The 16,950-nt window shown below is 39.1% G+C and overlaps 1 protein-coding gene across 2 annotated transcripts in view; it reads right to left on the bottom strand.

Annotated features, from left to right (window-relative positions):
- Positions 1-12,417, bottom strand: part of PIGK (phosphatidylinositol glycan anchor biosynthesis class K) — a 64,268-nt gene extending 51,851 nt beyond the window's left edge. Inside the window, exons 1-8 of one of the 2 annotated variants that reach the window (XM_059854051.1) lie at positions 12,285-12,417; positions 10,842-10,895; positions 8,739-8,830; positions 6,544-6,679; positions 5,205-5,316; positions 4,764-4,860; positions 4,301-4,418; positions 3,420-3,530 (exon numbers count right to left, since the gene is read on the bottom strand). In XM_059854051.1, coding sequence (XP_059710034.1) covers positions 3,420-3,530; positions 4,301-4,418; positions 4,764-4,860; positions 5,205-5,316; positions 6,544-6,679; positions 8,739-8,830; positions 10,842-10,895; positions 12,285-12,380 — 816 coding nt within the window. In that variant the 5' untranslated portion in view covers positions 12,381-12,417. Of the gene's footprint in view, positions 1-3,419; positions 3,531-4,300; positions 4,419-4,763; positions 4,861-5,204; positions 5,317-6,543; positions 6,680-8,738; positions 8,831-10,841; positions 10,896-11,812; positions 11,927-12,284 lie in introns of those variants that run through there. The other variant, XM_059854050.1, reaches the window with a different exon arrangement.
- Between the last annotated feature and the right edge of the window lie 4,533 nt (positions 12,418-16,950).

Here is a 16,950-nt window from a genome sequence, read left to right on the forward strand (position 1 = left end):
CAGGTCCTAATCAGCTCAGTGCAAATACAACTTGAATTATCTCAGATTATGACTGGCAAAAACCTGTGAGTTTCAAGTCATACTTCCCAGCAGAAATACTGTGCTCAGCCTGACACAAAATGCACAGGCTTTTGTTGCTCATTCTCTCTGGACAACTTTCATTACCAAAAGTTTCCCAGAGAGGAAACAATCTATCTGGCTTTTCTTCATAGAGGACAGATTCTACTTCCCCATTCCTCCCTTCTGCTCTATTCCAGTTTCTCTTTTATCCCTTTTTAGCCCAAGCCTGTAAGAATATGGCATTAGGCTGCTTGTCCAGGGACACCTCAGCTCACTTTTCACCTTTACCTGAAGCAGACAAGCACACATATACACTCAGCTCTTATTTTAAAGAATCCCAGCTCTCTTGTGGCTGCTATCACACAGCTGCAAAAGAAAAGATGGGGCAAATCATTCCCTTGTTATCCTCCCTGTGGTGAAAATGAACTAGACTCATCAGCATCAGGCTTCCCATACAAAAGCCATTTGTTAATGCACATGCAAACTGGCTACAGTTCTCATTTTCACCAAAACACTATCAATCTTCTCCAGCTTTGCTCCAATTAAGGACACAAACATAAAAACTGAGTCTCTGAACTAAACTATAAAAATAAAGCATTTGTTTTAATCCCACTATTTGAAGCATAAATTTATGCTGCAGTTATACAAGTAAGTCTCTTGCCTCTCTCTCTTTTGAGAGCATGAATGTCCTAAAAATCTGCATCAGCATTGAAAGTGGGAAACTAATACTGCTCCCAACTAATTCTAACCTGTCCTGCAACAGTTTACTACCACAACATATTGATATGAACTTGAACAGAAATATGAAGTGGCGGTGAGAAGAAAACTTCAGTGTTAAAAACCTACCCATCCACTACCACTCTGAAAAAGGACTGCAAACCAATTATCCCACAGCAGACTAACACTAATAACCAAGGTCTTCTGACAAAAAAAGGAAAAGGCAAACACTGGCTAAGTTAAACACACTTCTTCCTATATTAAATTTTCCAAATTTTTTTTTTTAATTCAAACAGAGCTAAAGAACTCCTCCAACTTCGTTATCTTAACTTTTCTAACAACAATTTAGCTATTTTATGATAAATGACATCTCATTTAGAAACTTACCTGAATCTTATTTTAAAAGTTCAAATGTACAACATTTCAATGTACAAATGCACAAATTTCAATGTAGTCTTTATTTTCAAGGAATTGTGACCAAACCTATAGTCAGTCATTTGCACATGCTTTATGCTATCCCTTAGCAACACAGATGGAGCAGGTGGGGAGTAGGTGGAGTGGATTATGAAAAATGATGTATCATTCTTTGCAGGAATGCAATATCCAAATCCTAGGTGCATGTGAAGAGAAGCTGTTTCAAGAGTGGTTAGAGAAAAGTAAAGAGGTGACAGAATAGAAGAAGTGTAACAAATACAGAGTACTTCAAAAAGAGAAGACATTAGACATATCAGAAGATCAAACAACTGAAGATCATTTAATTTTAAAACTAGGTAGTAAACAATATAAGTCACCCTGATCTTGGAAAGCATTAATTTAAATTTAAAAAATCAGAGTTGGAGAGTTGGATAGAGTACCTCCAGTGCCAGAGTACCTCCTGCAACTGCTGGCAAAAAAAACAGGTTTGTATCTTTACCATGGACTAACCATATGTCATTCTGGAACACTTAGATGAAGCCTTGAAAAGCACCAACTCAAAGGCAAGTGGTCACACTTGTTGAAATGTGTGCAGATTACCACTCAGTACCTGATCACACAATGGTCTGCATTGGAAGAGACCCTAAAGATCACCTAGTTCCACTTTCCTGCCAAGGGCAGGGACACCTCGCACTACACCAGGCCTTGAAGTCCCATCCAACCTGGCCTTGAACAGGTTATCACAAATCACAATATACTTGTGTCCCTTCTCTTCCACTGCCCGAGCATCAATCAGCAGATCAATGCATGATAAGATGACTTACATGATGTAAGGAATTTACCAGTATGAAAACTTCCCTCAGCTCTTCCTGAGTATTTGGCACATAAGCACAAACACAGTTAGGTATCTTCTCTGAAGAGCTCAAAAAGTACTTGGCCAGCTAACAAATTTCTACACTTTTCACAATAATCAGATTAACATCCTCCTGGCCAGCCCAGCTACATCACTTCCCAGAGAGTGTCTTAAACAGTAGAAAGCACTGTTCCTTTTTATTACCTTTTATTATTAACACAAATTAATTTTCTGGTTCACAGTGAAATTTGAATTAACAGGTTAGTCAAAGATACTTAATCAATAAAGAACTTACATATTTTTCTTTATCAAGATTTATTTTAGACTTACCTTCTAATTATGGGATACAGGTATTATATTATAGGACAGAATTTCATTCCCATAGAAATAAGAACCTTGAGTCTTAGCCAGTGAATCAATTCTGTAACAAAATAAAATCTGCCAAGTGTGGGTTGTTTAGAGAGAATTCTTGCACACATGTAGCAGCCAGGCTAACACCATCCTCTGTAGACAGAGGGTGGCATAAAACTTTTGAGCAGCTGCTCCTTTTACAGAAATGAATCTATGACAATGTGTTCTTTAAGTGGTGGCTCTTAAATTACTGATGTGGCACAGCAGGATCTACAGCTACAAGGTACCAAAGTATAACCCATGACTATAAAGAAACTAGCATTGGAACAGGTATTAGGGTTAATAGAGCAAATCAAATGTGGTTACTTTTTATGTCATCTCACCAATGTATACATCTCACTGCTAGAGAGGCATTTTCATAAATTTTGTCAAATGTTACCTGGCTGTATTCTTTTTTTCCTTCTGCTTCTTGCCTGAAATCTACAGTAACGTTTGCCTCAGCTATAAGTAAGTCCAAACACTGATGGATTTGTACCTATCTTGGTCTGGAATCTAAGCTGATATAGAGATAAATTAGTCTCTGCAGACATTTGTGAAAGCACTGTTGGAATTTTAACTGTTTAATTACCTTTGCAAAACAACATCAATGCCTGCTTTTCCACATCTGCAGAGTGTCTGCTATCCTGGTTTTAGAAGCTTCCTGCTGAAATATTTCACATGCAAATGATTCATTATATTGATATGAATACTTAATGAATATTATTTTTTTCAGCTAAAATACAAAATTTGGCTAATTTTGGTTATTTTTTTCTGGAGCCAGCAAAGCACTTTCATATGAGGACAATCCCTGAAGTATTACACAACTACATTTAACAAAGGCAAAAAAAACCCTCTCTCCAAAGCTGCTTCCGAGAGAAACAGCAGGAGCATAAAAAGCATTTGAAGAACCCTACAGACAAAACAGATTAGTTTTGGAACTATTAATGTCATTAGCATATTCATGAATGTCGAGTATTCTACTTACTAGGTCATTCATATTTGTCTGACTGGCTGGATGGATTTCTTCCAAGAACTCTAACACATAGAAGGTGTATCTGTCCATGAGATGAACGCCAATCCCCAGGTCAGGCTGATGCTTTAAAAACAACACACAGCAGTTATTGGGCATTTGCAGGAGAGAACTCAGCATTCAGCAGAAGGAACAGAATGTAACAGCATATTGCAAAAGCTAAGCTTAATTTTTTTTGTTCTTAGGCAAATTATGCAAAGAAAATGGCTAGCTGTGAAGAAACCTACTGCTGATAGGCTGAACAATGCAGTTTATCTATAAACTGTATCCTGGTAATATCTATGTTGCCCAAAAGGCAGGGAACCCCTTCTTAATGGTCCAGCATAGATCTGTGGACTTTGAGAACATGGCTCAGAGAGCCAGTGTATCTTACATACAGCAGTGCATGGGTTCAGGTAATCCTGACCAGCTGCTTTTGGTCTGGCTGGGATCTCTCCTATGGCTTCCCCTGTAATTCAGCTGGGATATAATTACAGCAGGTGAAGGTTAGCATTTTGGTTTTTATATCAAGTATAGTAAGTCCTAGATTGAATATTCCTCATACCATCTCTCAGCAGTCTTCCCATAAGATTCCTTGCTATCCCTAGACAATGCATAAACTGGCCAGCAAGAACAGAAATCCATCATTAGCCTGGTTCTTTGGGACAGCACACAAAAACCAACAGGAACAGTACACTTACAAGTTTTGTCAAAATACCTTATACAAAATACCCACAAAATGCCTAATACATTTAGCAATTAGAATAAGGGAAATCTTTAGTTAAAATTCAGCAGGAATTGCGCTTCTAATTCAGGCATTCTGAAAGCTGTTTCCAGGATCACATAAATCTACTTACTGATAAAGAATCTTCTCCTACTTGGCTGCTAGCCAAGGCCATTATATTGGGTGAATAAAATCGCTCATACATGGATGCTCCTTGACAAGTATCAATAATAAACAACAATTCATTGTACCTGAAAGAAAGAAAAACAGCCTCCTTACCCATTTCTACTTAAACACCATATACATACTTTGCTTTTTAGTTAACAGGGCAGCTGCTCAGAACCTAAGGAACAGGAGCTCACCCTGATCAGTTTTAGGATGTGAGTTTGCCCCAAGCAATACCTTTAAGCAGTTCTAACTGCAGGAAGCTGAAAGCAAAAACTACAACTCTGCTTTCTGAATGCAAACTTCCAGACAATTTTATGGACAAACAACAGTAACACTGCTGCAGGTAAGCAAGGCCTACCAGTAAGACACACTTAAGAGTATGTTCAGGATATTCAGTATTCAATGTCTACATAATGCTTATTTCTTACCTCCTTTTCTGCCACATTTGTTCAAAGGCATCAGCAAGTTCTACATTTGTGATTTCTTCAGAATCCTGAAATTTTAGGAAACCATTTCCACCATGGCCTGATAAAAATCAGAAGTTAGGCAAGAATGTGGGTTAAAGGAAGATATACAGCCTTGTTGATAATTTTTCTAAAACAAGGTAAACACAATTATCTTTCTACAGAGACAGTCCAACAAAACAAAATATTGGTACAGTAAAAAAAATACACATACACCATTTCAATTGGAAACTATACTGGCTTCGTACTGCTTTACAGGCATTTTTTCTTAATTAGAATGACATGCTAAAACCAGAAAAAAAATCTTTTGGTTGATCCTTTTGTGCATTTCAGCTACTGATGCTTTCAACAAACCCATCCAACTGAGCAAGCATCAATAGATTGCACACAGAAACCTGCAATTACCTGTCATATATATTAAAATATTGCTTCTGTCATCAGAAAGAAGACGTTTAGATCGTGGTGTGCTTGGTGGGATTCTTCCCGTTAAAACACGCAAGAAATTTTCCACAGTAACCTATGAATAGAAGCATAAAGTCATTTTCTAAAGATAAAAAGATTGATCAGATATGGGCTGGGTTACAGAAATTAAATAATGGAACACTAAAATATGCAGTGTATCTAACCAGACACAGTATGGTGTGGTATAAACTGCATACACATTTTCTGTGTAAGGTTTTACTTCAGATTAAGAATCATGTGCTACCTTTTGCTTTACTCCATTAAATCAGCCTGTTGCTTAATTATATCCAATAAATCTACCACCATTATCATTTTTAAATACATTTACATTGATCTAAAAACCTGTTAGCATAAAGCTTCATTGTGCCAAAGCTGCTCCTGTACTCACAAAATGCTCCAACATTAGTGTGTGTTACCATGGAAAAACAAAAGTTTAAATTCCCTCTGCAACTCAGGAAAGAAAAAACAAGATCAATTCAGTTACATAAGTTTGAGTGATCAGATAAGATCTGAGTGGTGACTGCAAGACATCCTATAAAACACCACCTCCTTTTTAAGTACATGTGCACAGCCCAAATGCCAGCAACAAATCCATATCCAGGAAAAAATATGATAAAAAGAATGTAGCTCTACTCCACTTCTGTGTCCCAACTTCTTTGTATAAAGCTTCAGAGAATTAAAACATCTACTATATACTTAAATACAATCCAATTAACCTTTAGCAATAATTCTATAGCACTATTGAACCAAGAAACTGGTGTGCAATTTTGTCTCAACTGGTAAAGACACTGCCTGGTATTAAGGAATATTACATGAAAAGAAAGGTGACAGAATGCAGACCTTTATACAGTAATTGCTTTGCAGTAATGATTAAGTTATGGCTTTTATTTTATTTTAGGATCATATGCTTAAGATTAGGAATTGAAGTGCATCTACCTAATAAACAATTCACTCGCACACCAAAATTTTCACAGGAATTTTTGTGTTGCCAAGATAAGACTCTGAGCAGTCATTTCCAGAGAAATTTCAGTAATGTGACTCTATTCCATTATTTAAAATAGATACACTAAACATGATTCTAGTATAATGAACTTCAAACAGAAACTCAAATATCAAGGAAGGGAGGGGTATGTATTTTAGACTCATCAGCTGATAATAAAAGCCCAGCCCAAAACCAGTAATATGAACAGAAAGACTTCCTCAGACTTCACAGATGCTGCATATATCTTTAAACTAACACTTAAAAAATAAAGACTCAGTGTTTTAATTAAAGCAAAGTTACCTCATAGCTTCTGTAATCTACTTCCACATCATCTCCATAGACATTTAGCTCCATGTTTTTATGACTAAACACAGTAGCAGGTTTGGGATTTCTGGGATTACATGCCATATCATCTGCCAGCATCAAGACAATGTGACTGTGAAAAATAAGTAAAAAAAATTTCAGACATTCTTTCAAATAACAGTCAAACAGAAATTAGAACAACACTCTTCAACAATTACAACAATAGCTTGGACCATTAAAAAGATTCTTGGAATTGCAAGTGAAATTTAGCATAGTTATACCCTATTTCCTTATAAGCATCCTCAGTATCATGAAGATGTCACACACAGAAATGCAGCTGGCTGTCATTTATCCACAGGACTAAGTCAGGCCAAAGATGAGCAGGAGAGTATTTGACATCAGCAACTTTAGTACACAGGACCTGGACCTAGGGGGCCTGAGCTCTTAAAAAAATAATTGAGATTTTTAAAGGGCACTAAAAACAACCAACTCCAAGAATCATGATAAATGTTTATTTTTTGGATGTAATTTTGAGGTTTGTTGGGAATTTTTGGTTGTTTGGGGATTTTTTGTCCTGTCAGTATTTTGAAAGAAGTCCTGCAGCAAAGAAAGAAAAACAGATAAACTACGTTTGCCCAAGGGAAAACACATTCAAATCCACATAAAAATTGCTGTAAAGGGTAAATAAACAGGCTCCCTCTGACTCTCTCTTTAGGTCTTCTCCAATGTCCTGAAGAGTATTCTTGTCTGTAGTCTAAAGCATTGCTGGCTTTTTGAGATTAATTCTAGATCTTTGGATATGGATAAGCAATGGATCTTGCTACTGAAAACAGAAATCTCAGTCACACCATAGTTCTTGCAGTATTTCTAAAACTCACACTTATTTTGACTTTTATGGTAAAGACAGATGGACACAAAGAAGATGAAAGTTCTCAGGTAAGGGTAGGATTGGTGACAGAATTTCTGAGGAAGTGCCAAGGGCACCTGTGCTTCAAAGGCTGCACAAGAGAGAGAATAGCTGCTCCTGAATGACATCTGCAAGAACAAAAGGCATCTTTCTGTGTCTTTCAGCCCACAGCACTTCTGCAGTGCATTCCCTTGGATTTATAACCCCAAAACGCATCTAAAAATTGAGTTTCAAAATCCACTCTTTCAAAAACCAGAAAGCCAGTCCTTTTTTTCTTTTTTTTTTTTTTGAACATAATAAAGACAGGGAACAGGATGTTACTGTCGGTGTATTCATAGCTGAGTGGGAGTTAACTGGGGACTCCAAGTGTGCAGTTTTGGACTTGGACAAAAAAATGGCATACTGATTCAATCCATCAGAATATGCATTTTGCAGTGATGAAGCAGGCCACACTTCATCAGGCAGATGTGCTGGAGAAACTATCGGTCCTCTAAACTACCACTAAAAACCAGGACGACAAGGAATTCTATAGGAGCCTATGGTACATATAGTTTACTACAATGGATGCTGGTGCCTTAAATTCACCTCCACAGTTCTGATAGAAGTGAATTACATTCTGAAACAGCTGCAAGGAGCTGTGCCAACACTGCTAGAACTTCCAGTAGGAACACAAAGACACTTCAGAACCTGCCTATTCCCATTGCCAAAGAAGAGACACTGTTCTAACCCTTGTCCTATTGCTAGGGAAACACAACTTGTAAAGACAAAAAATTGGTTTATCAAAAAAAATAATGCAAAATGGATTTTTTCAAGGCAACTGCCAATATATAGGAGTTGCTTCTATAGTTCAAAGCCTTTAAAGACTCAATGTAGTTACAGATGTGGAAGTCTTACATCTTAGTACAGTCACAGTTACCACACTAAAAGGAAATTAAAGTACAGCAAGACTCATCTCTCACAGTAGTACTGTCTTTTCTGAGTGCATTTAGCAGTTTCACATTACACTTTCACCAATTTGCTAAGTGGTACATTTTAATGGCTATATCTAATTAGCCTGTTCCAAATGGAAATTTTATTATGCAACTTGTTGCTTTTCCATTGGAACAACATTGCTGCACTTTTCACCACACTCATGTGTTTGCATTCTTCCTTTTTACTTTTATCTTACTTTACTTTTTCCTTTTTAGTTAAACTGGGAAGAAAAATGTATTTCCATACTGATTCAGATAGCATGAGAACTTTAGTAGCACATTTGCAAGAACTGGATTCACCAAGATTCCCTCACCTGTCAGGAATGCCCAGCCTCTTGACACTTCTGTACACTGAAAGAGTATTTGCCACATGACGATAATTAAACCAGAATCGGGATGTACACACCTTGAAATGGAAAAAAAAAACCACATTAAATAGTGAAAAGACACAAAGTGGCCTGACACATTGCATCAGAAGAACATGATTACAGGAATATTTAAAAAATAGTAACAACTCAGAAAGAATATAGTAACACCAAGAAACTCATGATAAAAGTTATGCAAATCTTAGTTGTGCCAAAGCAAAAAATTCCGAAAATTAAAGTTAAAAAAAAAAAGTTCCTAGCATACTGACTCAAGATAAAATTGTCATAAACCCTTACTAAATATAGAAAGTGGCATTTTGGGGAATAATCCAGCAACGCCAAGTAGATAAGCTAAATTTTTTCATTTGCTTTCTCCTTATCAAATGGAAGAGAGATCAAAGGAAGAGTTCTCATCTCAATAGCAATCCCATTCTGGGAGCATTCTTCCACAAAGGCACAAGTGAAATAATTCATGCAGAAGCCACACACAGGGGAAAATGCACTGAGTACATTTGCATTTATAGAGTCAAAGTAAAAGCAAAGTGAGCTCAAAGTAACCAGTACAAATTCTCAGAGTTTAATTTCTACTATTCTAACAGGCAAGGGGTCATGGTCAGCCATGGCCTTTACTTACACACTCCCTAAATCAGGTTCTGATTCAAACATTCCAAAAGCTTCTAGAAGAGGCGACTTTAAAACCACAAAAACAGAGATGCAGGAAAAAGCATTTAGATAGTTTTTTACTTTTCCAGCTCTAAATGTAGAGATGTAAATCACACTACAGAGCATCTCTTTCTCTGCTCTTTCCATAATATGAACTGAGCTGTAGCTTAAGTAATAATAAAATTCAGCCTGAAAGTATCCCCTTGTGTATCTATCACCCTGTCAGTTAGGAATTCCAAAAACCCCACTGGAAGCAGTGCACAAGGACATTTGCCTTTCAGCAAGATTTAATGCTCTGAAAACAAACTGTGTCCAATTTAGCTGATACATTTCAAGGTAGTATCACCTGCTCCCTGCCTCCAGTACCTCCCTTAGAACACAGTGGAAAGTGTCTAAGCTTTAAATATAGTTATCCATGCTGCAGCACATTAATTCAAGCTATTGATGAGGTGGGATTGCAGTTTGATCCCAGCTTTGAAGTGCCTGAAAGCAATAACCTCTCCCTGGTTTGCTGCTTAAAAATTAGTAGCAACTGTTACAAAACTCAACGATGAACCACTGAGAAAATAAAACCAGCAGAAAATCTGTTCAGCACAGACTAGTAGAGGTCCTTGGACCTAATTTTCCACCTTCTTTATATGTTTTCATGGATACAAAATAAAAGCATCTATTTGTTAATAGTATTAAAATAGTATGTTATGTTTTAATACTTTCAAGTTTATACATTGTAGAAAATAGAAATTATTCCTACAATTAGTTACTGTTAATTTTCCTTTTATATTGCTTAGTTTCAGTATCTGGAAAACAAACAGCTGCTACTGAGTAATTACAATAGTGTTCTGAAACAAATTAGTCATTAAGACCTGAACTGAGATTAAGAATCAATTGTGCAGCATGATTCAAAGCTAATAAAAGTTACATAGCAAAGAAAAAAGAAAGGGAAAAAACAGTCAATCTAAACACTGTATTGCCTCAACTGATTTTATTCCCAGTCTGTTATCACAAGTTAACAGATTGAATAAGAACAAAAATGAGATACAAATTCTACCTTTCTGTTCAAAGAGACCAGACTTCCCCAGTATCAGAATTACACTTTTTTTTCAATATGCAGTATGCTAATTTAACTGTTTTAATGCTTCTGGAATTTTTGTTTAATGAATTTCGCCATGTAGCTAGACACACTGAGTGCTTGAAATTCTGTCATATTGAAAAGATAATTTCATTATAGCATAATAAATTTGCAGGTACAATTTCAAATTTATTTATTTCCAAATGTTTATCTTTCCATTTCTTTCAAATGAGCACGACCCTTGAATGACTGTTGCAATTGCAGCTCCTGATGAAGAACTGTCAACATTGTTGGAGGAAAACAGCCTGGACCATGCTTACCAAAACTGCCCAGTTATTTGTATGTCCACTTCTAAAAAACTGCTCTGCTTGATCCTGAAAGACGAAAAAAAATTAGATTTTTCAGCAATAAGAAATGACCACTCATAGTTTTGTTATTTCCACAAGAGTGTTCAATGCACATGTTTACCCCACATTAATACTGAAACAGACCTTAGAAAAGCTAGAAGAGAGGTGTTTTTCTTATCATTTGCACATTTCATGTTAACTGCTCCAAATCTTTCCCTGAAACTTGCTACAGAATAAAGAGGAACTATTAGTCACTTGCACCTTAGTTAAAAAAGCCTACACACCTCTACTCCAAAGGACACTCGGAGAACAAAATAATGTGATTTATTGACCTACAGTTTCATCCTTAATGAAAAAAGATGCTAGGATTCAATTCAATTAAATTTTTAAAAGCAGATAAGAGAATCTGCAGTTTGAACCCACTTTAAATCCAAGGTGGTTACACTTATCTTCCAAAATCAGGATCTATGACAGCAACCTTCTGTATAATCTATGCTCTCCACAGTTGCCACTTTCCTTTGCAGATAAGAGAGCCCTTTCTCCTTAACAGAGAGCATAAATCAGGGCACGACAAGGGGCTACGACTTCACTGAGGTAAGGGATTAAGTCTATCATGGGGCAACAACCCAAATCTGCTGACTCTTAAATCAGACTCTATTGACTCTCAGGAGTTCAGGGATGATGCTCGTGGTCTTACACAAAACACACGGTAACAGAAATAGTGTTGTACTTCAAGCAGCAAACAACCTGCAGTTTAATTAGTCATCCAGAGATTATAAGAATATTTCTATTGTTCAGGGTGCGGGGGTGGTTTGGTCCTAGTTGTAATTAATTTCAAGCATAACAACGTGTTAATAACGCAGAATTCAAAAGCAAACAACACTCCAGATGTAGCGTGGGCACAGTGCATTAAACTAATTGCTGAAACATGAAATTACTCCCACCTGACAAACCCACTGGCACCTGCCGTGTGCAAGCGGGCACCGGGCCGGGGAGCCCGGGCCGCTCCTCCGCCCTGGCCCGCCGGGTCCGGCAAGGCGCATCAGACAGCCAGTACAAGTTACAGTGTGTGGCCAGGGAGAAATTGAATTTCAGAAACCCGCAAGAGGACGAAAAGTCGGGGGGCTTGTAACTTTCAGCAGCTAGAACAAGGCACCGCGGTTCCGCCCACGGGGCAGCGCCGGGAGGCTCCGCCCGCCGGGAGGCAGCGCTGGGGACCGCAGCTCAGTATCGGTGGCCGTGGTAGCGACAGGGCCCCTCCTGCGTGCCGCCAGCGCCTCCGGCAGCTCCGCGGGCAGCCCACGGGCGCGCTCCCTGCTCGCCGAGGGGCGGCGATGGGGACGCCGGCAGCACCGAGCCCCAGGCGCCGCCCGCCCGCCCGCTCTCAGGCCCCGCCGCGGCTCCCCAGCCCCGTACCTGGAGGCCGCCGGGCAGCGCTGCGCCGCAGCAGCCCAGCAGCAGCAGCGCGGCGGCGGCTCGGGCCCGGGAGGCGCCGGGCACGGCAGCCGCCATCTCAGCCCGCCTCCTGCGCGGGCCCGGCTGCCGGAAGGGGGGCGGCGGCCTGTGCGCAAGTTCCGCGGGGCGGGAGCGCCGCCGGGCCGGGGCCGTGCCCTGCCCGCTACCGCCGGCCCGGGGTCTCGCTGGTGCCGCTGCTGTGAGTCTTGGTCACGCACTGAGTTCTCTCGGCCTCCCCGGCTCTGCAGAGCCCGCTCCAGCCCGGGCTGGCCGGGCAGAGGCGGTAATGGCAGCCGGCCTGGCGCTGCCTCGGGCACGCGAGTTCGCCGTGGCTCCGTCGTGAGCTGGGGCTGGAAAACGCCGGCCGCACATCTCGCCTTCGGCTTGGTTGGCTCCTGCGGGTGTAACAGCAGCCGTTCCTCTCAGCCGCCTTTCAAGAATTCCGTGAAATCCTGGGCTCTAAGAGGACAGGGAATGGCGAGCTGTGAGCCGAGGGTGTCATCAGGTCTTGGTGGCCGCAGGGCTTCCTTGAAGAGTGGAAGGGACGGCTCGGGAGAGGGATCACCTTTGGCAAGGGTGGGAGTGGGATCTAAAGGTAGACTTTTTTTTTTTTTTTTTTCATGAGGCTTTGCTGATAGTGCATGCATCCCTCAGAGCTGATGCATCATCAAATTTTTATTTCAATGTATTGAACCACTTGGTACGATTCCTTTATTTCCACTGTCTCATCTTGTCACTGCTTTGTTCAATTGCCTGATGCCTTCCATTAGTGAAGATGCAGAATCTGCCCTGAACCATGGAAGCTATTTCTTGCTCCATGTACTTGTCACCAGTAATGACTTTCTCAGACAGGAGCACATTTCCATGTATTGATGTTTGAATTTCAATAGCATCACGTTTGCTGTTTTAAAGCATCTCTGGTTTTCTTGACACCTGTTATTAGATAGTACTTATTCCCCTCAGAAAACCATAACCACCAGCTCCTGTTGTGCCTGAACCCTTATCCTATGTGAGCTTATTGTGAACCTACTGAGAAGTGCTATGGTGCCTGCTTGTAAGCTGCAGTTTGTCTTCTTCATCCAGAAAGCTAAATTAATTCAGGGCCAAACTTAAGCTTTTTTCTTGCCCCTTCAAATGCTTCCACTTAGGTCTCTTGACCATTCTCAGATGTGGTCACGATGTGTCAGTAATTCTAAAGGATAGACAAGGATAATACTAAGGGATCTCTCCAAGCATGTATTCATGCAGTTTGGTAAACTGATCAGTTGATTTCATGTACCTCGACTCAGATAGCACACCTCATTGCCTTTCTGCTCCCATGTGGAGTTAGCCAGAAAACATGTGACATAATGTCTGAGCCTGTGACTGAACTTCTTTCAGTTAAGCGTACTTCCTTGCGCTTTGCATTTATTACAAATATTCATCCTTTGGTATTCATCCTTTTCACACAGAAATAATATCAGCAGCTGTATCCTGATGATGCATCTTTGAACCAGACATAAGTCCTGATGTTTGTACCATGTGAAAAGTTATGTCAAATATGGCCAAAAGGTGACTTTTGGCTTACCAAGAAACATTCCTAACATGAGAAGTAATGAGCGTCTTTTCTGTGAATAAAATTTAAAATCATCCTGTTTGCTTACAAACTCCTGAACCTCCTGAAATTTGTATCAGAGGTGACTGTGGCTTTTTCATTCTCTTGAATGCTAGACTTTATAGTTTAATTAGCATTCTTTGAAGGTCACTGTGTATGATTTGCTACTTAAGAAAATAAATTGGAAAAGTGGAAAAACCCTCGTGTGGCACTGGAATGATATAAACACAGGTTAAGAACCATAGCAAATTTTCCTTAGGTGAAAGATCATTTGTATTTCTCATGGTTACATGTAGTTGGGTTTGTAGTAACCAGGAAGGCTCAGCTGGCTCCTGATACAAAAGCATAGCTGCAAACTCCCAGTTCTTGTGTCCCCTGGTGTCATCTGCAGCGTGTGAGCAGTGTTTGGATCAGCCATAGCCGTACTGCAGGGGCTGCTCTTTGATTGTAAGTGTTCAGGTCCTGTTGCTGCCTTTCCATCCCAGGACAGAGGCAGCACTGAGTTAAGGCAAGCTCAGTTGCACAAGCTCTTTGGAATATTCCAAAAGAATGGCCATTATTCCCTCTGATTAATATTCTGTGTAATACAGTGCATCACCTTCTTAGGTCTGTCTCTGGTTTGCCTTCTGAATTCCCTTAGCCTGTTTCTGTCTCTTTTCTAATGGATCTAATTCTCCTTCTGCTTCTGGCTCTTATTTCTTTACAGGCTCAATCTTTCTGGGCTTTAGTATTCATCAGACATGTATGAGTGTGCCAGTGCTTCAGGCGTTATTCCTGGAGGTGGTATCACTTCTCTTTTTTTTTTCTCCAGTAAGACAGTACCAACAGCTTCATCCTCATTTTTTTCATCTTTATTCCCTTAGGCAGCTCTCAGTACATACTTCCATGCCTGTTCAGGATTTTTTTTTTGTCTAGAAGTAAAGCTCTATGCTGTCTGCTTCTGTTTCTTCATTCTGCTTTGTTTCTATGCTAGTAACAGTACTTTTCATGCTCTGAGAGTCTTTAGCTTGACCTTTGCCACAATGTGTCTTGTACTTCATGGAGAGTAATTAGAAAGGAAACCAAATGTGTATTCCAAACTTATTTGTAATTAAAACAATTGTTCAAAAAGCTGCTGTAACTGCAGCTGGTATTCACGTTGCTGCACATCTTGGTGCCCTTCCAGATTCTTTCCTCCTCCAGCAGGTTGCTCAGTCCCTAATCCTCTAATCTATACCCTCTAGAAATTGCTCTTTATGAACCATCTGTCAGCTTGTTCCTGTCCAGCATGGAGCAAACAAGCCTTGCCTTCCACTGAGGAGGAGCAGAAATCCCAAATGTAACCCCAAAAGCTCCTAAAACAGGGATTTATGATACTAGAGTTCACCTGACACTTTCTAATCATGAAATTGGTTTTTTTCTGTACCAAAAATACCAATTAAATATCCATAATTTTGTTGGCATTAACCTTGATTGTATTACCTATTTGTATCATAGTGCATCTCTTCCTTCTTCCACTCTTGATCACTGGTCTGTGTCTGCTTTCCTGCTTGTTTTAGACTTTCATGTACTGTCTGATAATTGTCTACTATGTAAGAGAAAAAAAATCTATCTTTGGATGTATTTGTTGTGCTTCCAAAAGAAAACTTAAAAGAAGCTCTTGCAATGACATAAGTCAACAAGAGTGATTCTTAAGAAATCATCAAAAATAGCTGAACTCTACTATGCCACTTAAAAATGCAGATTTATTGCTTTCTTCCTTTTGACTGTCAATACAATAGATTTTTAAAATGTTGAAACAAGTCTACTGTAGTTTGGTATCTCAGCTGATAAAATGACAACAGTAATTAAATTATTGATTGATCTCACTCATTTGGGTTTTTTCTCCCTTCTGTTAATGGAAGGCTGGCTTGACTACAGAATGTTCATACTTTGAAAAGATTTACAATAGCAAATTAATACTGCTAAAAAATAGGCAAAATTCATATCGTGAGAGTAATAGATACAGAACTTCCAAAGGAAAATTATTTGAAAGAAGCCTTGTTTCTAATTTTACTGAGCTGAAACAGTTGTACTCAAGGGTGTTTGTCAATAGATTCTCTTTTTACTTTGGCTAAACACAGTAGACTGTACATTTCTGTTCAACCATAGCATCAAGTGGCTTAACTCCACATTGGAATCAAATGAGACAGTATTTGTTACTGTTATTTACAAAGTGGGATTATAGAAATAATGTTTTACAGGCCTTCTGAGGTCAGAATAGAACACAGGCAAAAACCTTGAAGCCTACAATGAAATTCAGTTGACATTTGTTCTTACTGAATTAACCATCTACCTTGTCATCAGTTCTCTTCTGTCATTAATGATGTAAATATTACCAGGCATCAAATTTCCATACTGTTGAATTGTGAAATAAACCAGTATTTCATCTTCAGAAGACATGAAGTTACCAACCATTCCAACAGTTTATTCTGTTGGTAAAAAAAAGGGTAAAATATGAGAAAAGAAAACATGAAAACAGTGGCAGCTTATTGAGATAGTTAATTAGGTCAAATTTAATCTTTGTCCACCAGTATTTTTCTCAATAGAAGAAGCTGAAAATATTTTCTCAAGTCATTATTAAAACAGCAAAATCAGGAAAAAGACAGCAGTAAACCTCCCCAATGTATTATTTATTTAAAACATTATTTAAAATTACCCTCCCCATTGAATTTTTTCATTGGTATTTCAAAAGGATTCATTCTCAAATAGAAAATTCATGGGCTTCTTAATTAGAAACAAGATAAGAATCTTAATTAAATTGCCCTAAATACTGCTAAATTTAGAACCACTTTTACCTTTGACTTCAAGCAGTGAATAGAACGCTGTGTGTTTTAGAATTGTTAAGAAGCCATCACTTTTATCTCACTGCCAGTTCTGACATCTGTATGATAAATCCCTCCTGTATGCTGAACACACCAAGTACCTGAGTGTCTCAGCAAAGTCCTCCCTGTAGGGATTGAGCTGAAATGGCCTCAGCTCTGCTGGTTAAATTAACTCAAATAAAGGGCAGTG

Source organism: Haemorhous mexicanus, chromosome 9 (genome assembly GCF_027477595.1).
Source record: "Haemorhous mexicanus isolate bHaeMex1 chromosome 9, bHaeMex1.pri, whole genome shotgun sequence".
NCBI classification, from domain to species: Eukaryota; Metazoa; Chordata; class Aves; order Passeriformes; family Fringillidae; genus Haemorhous; species Haemorhous mexicanus.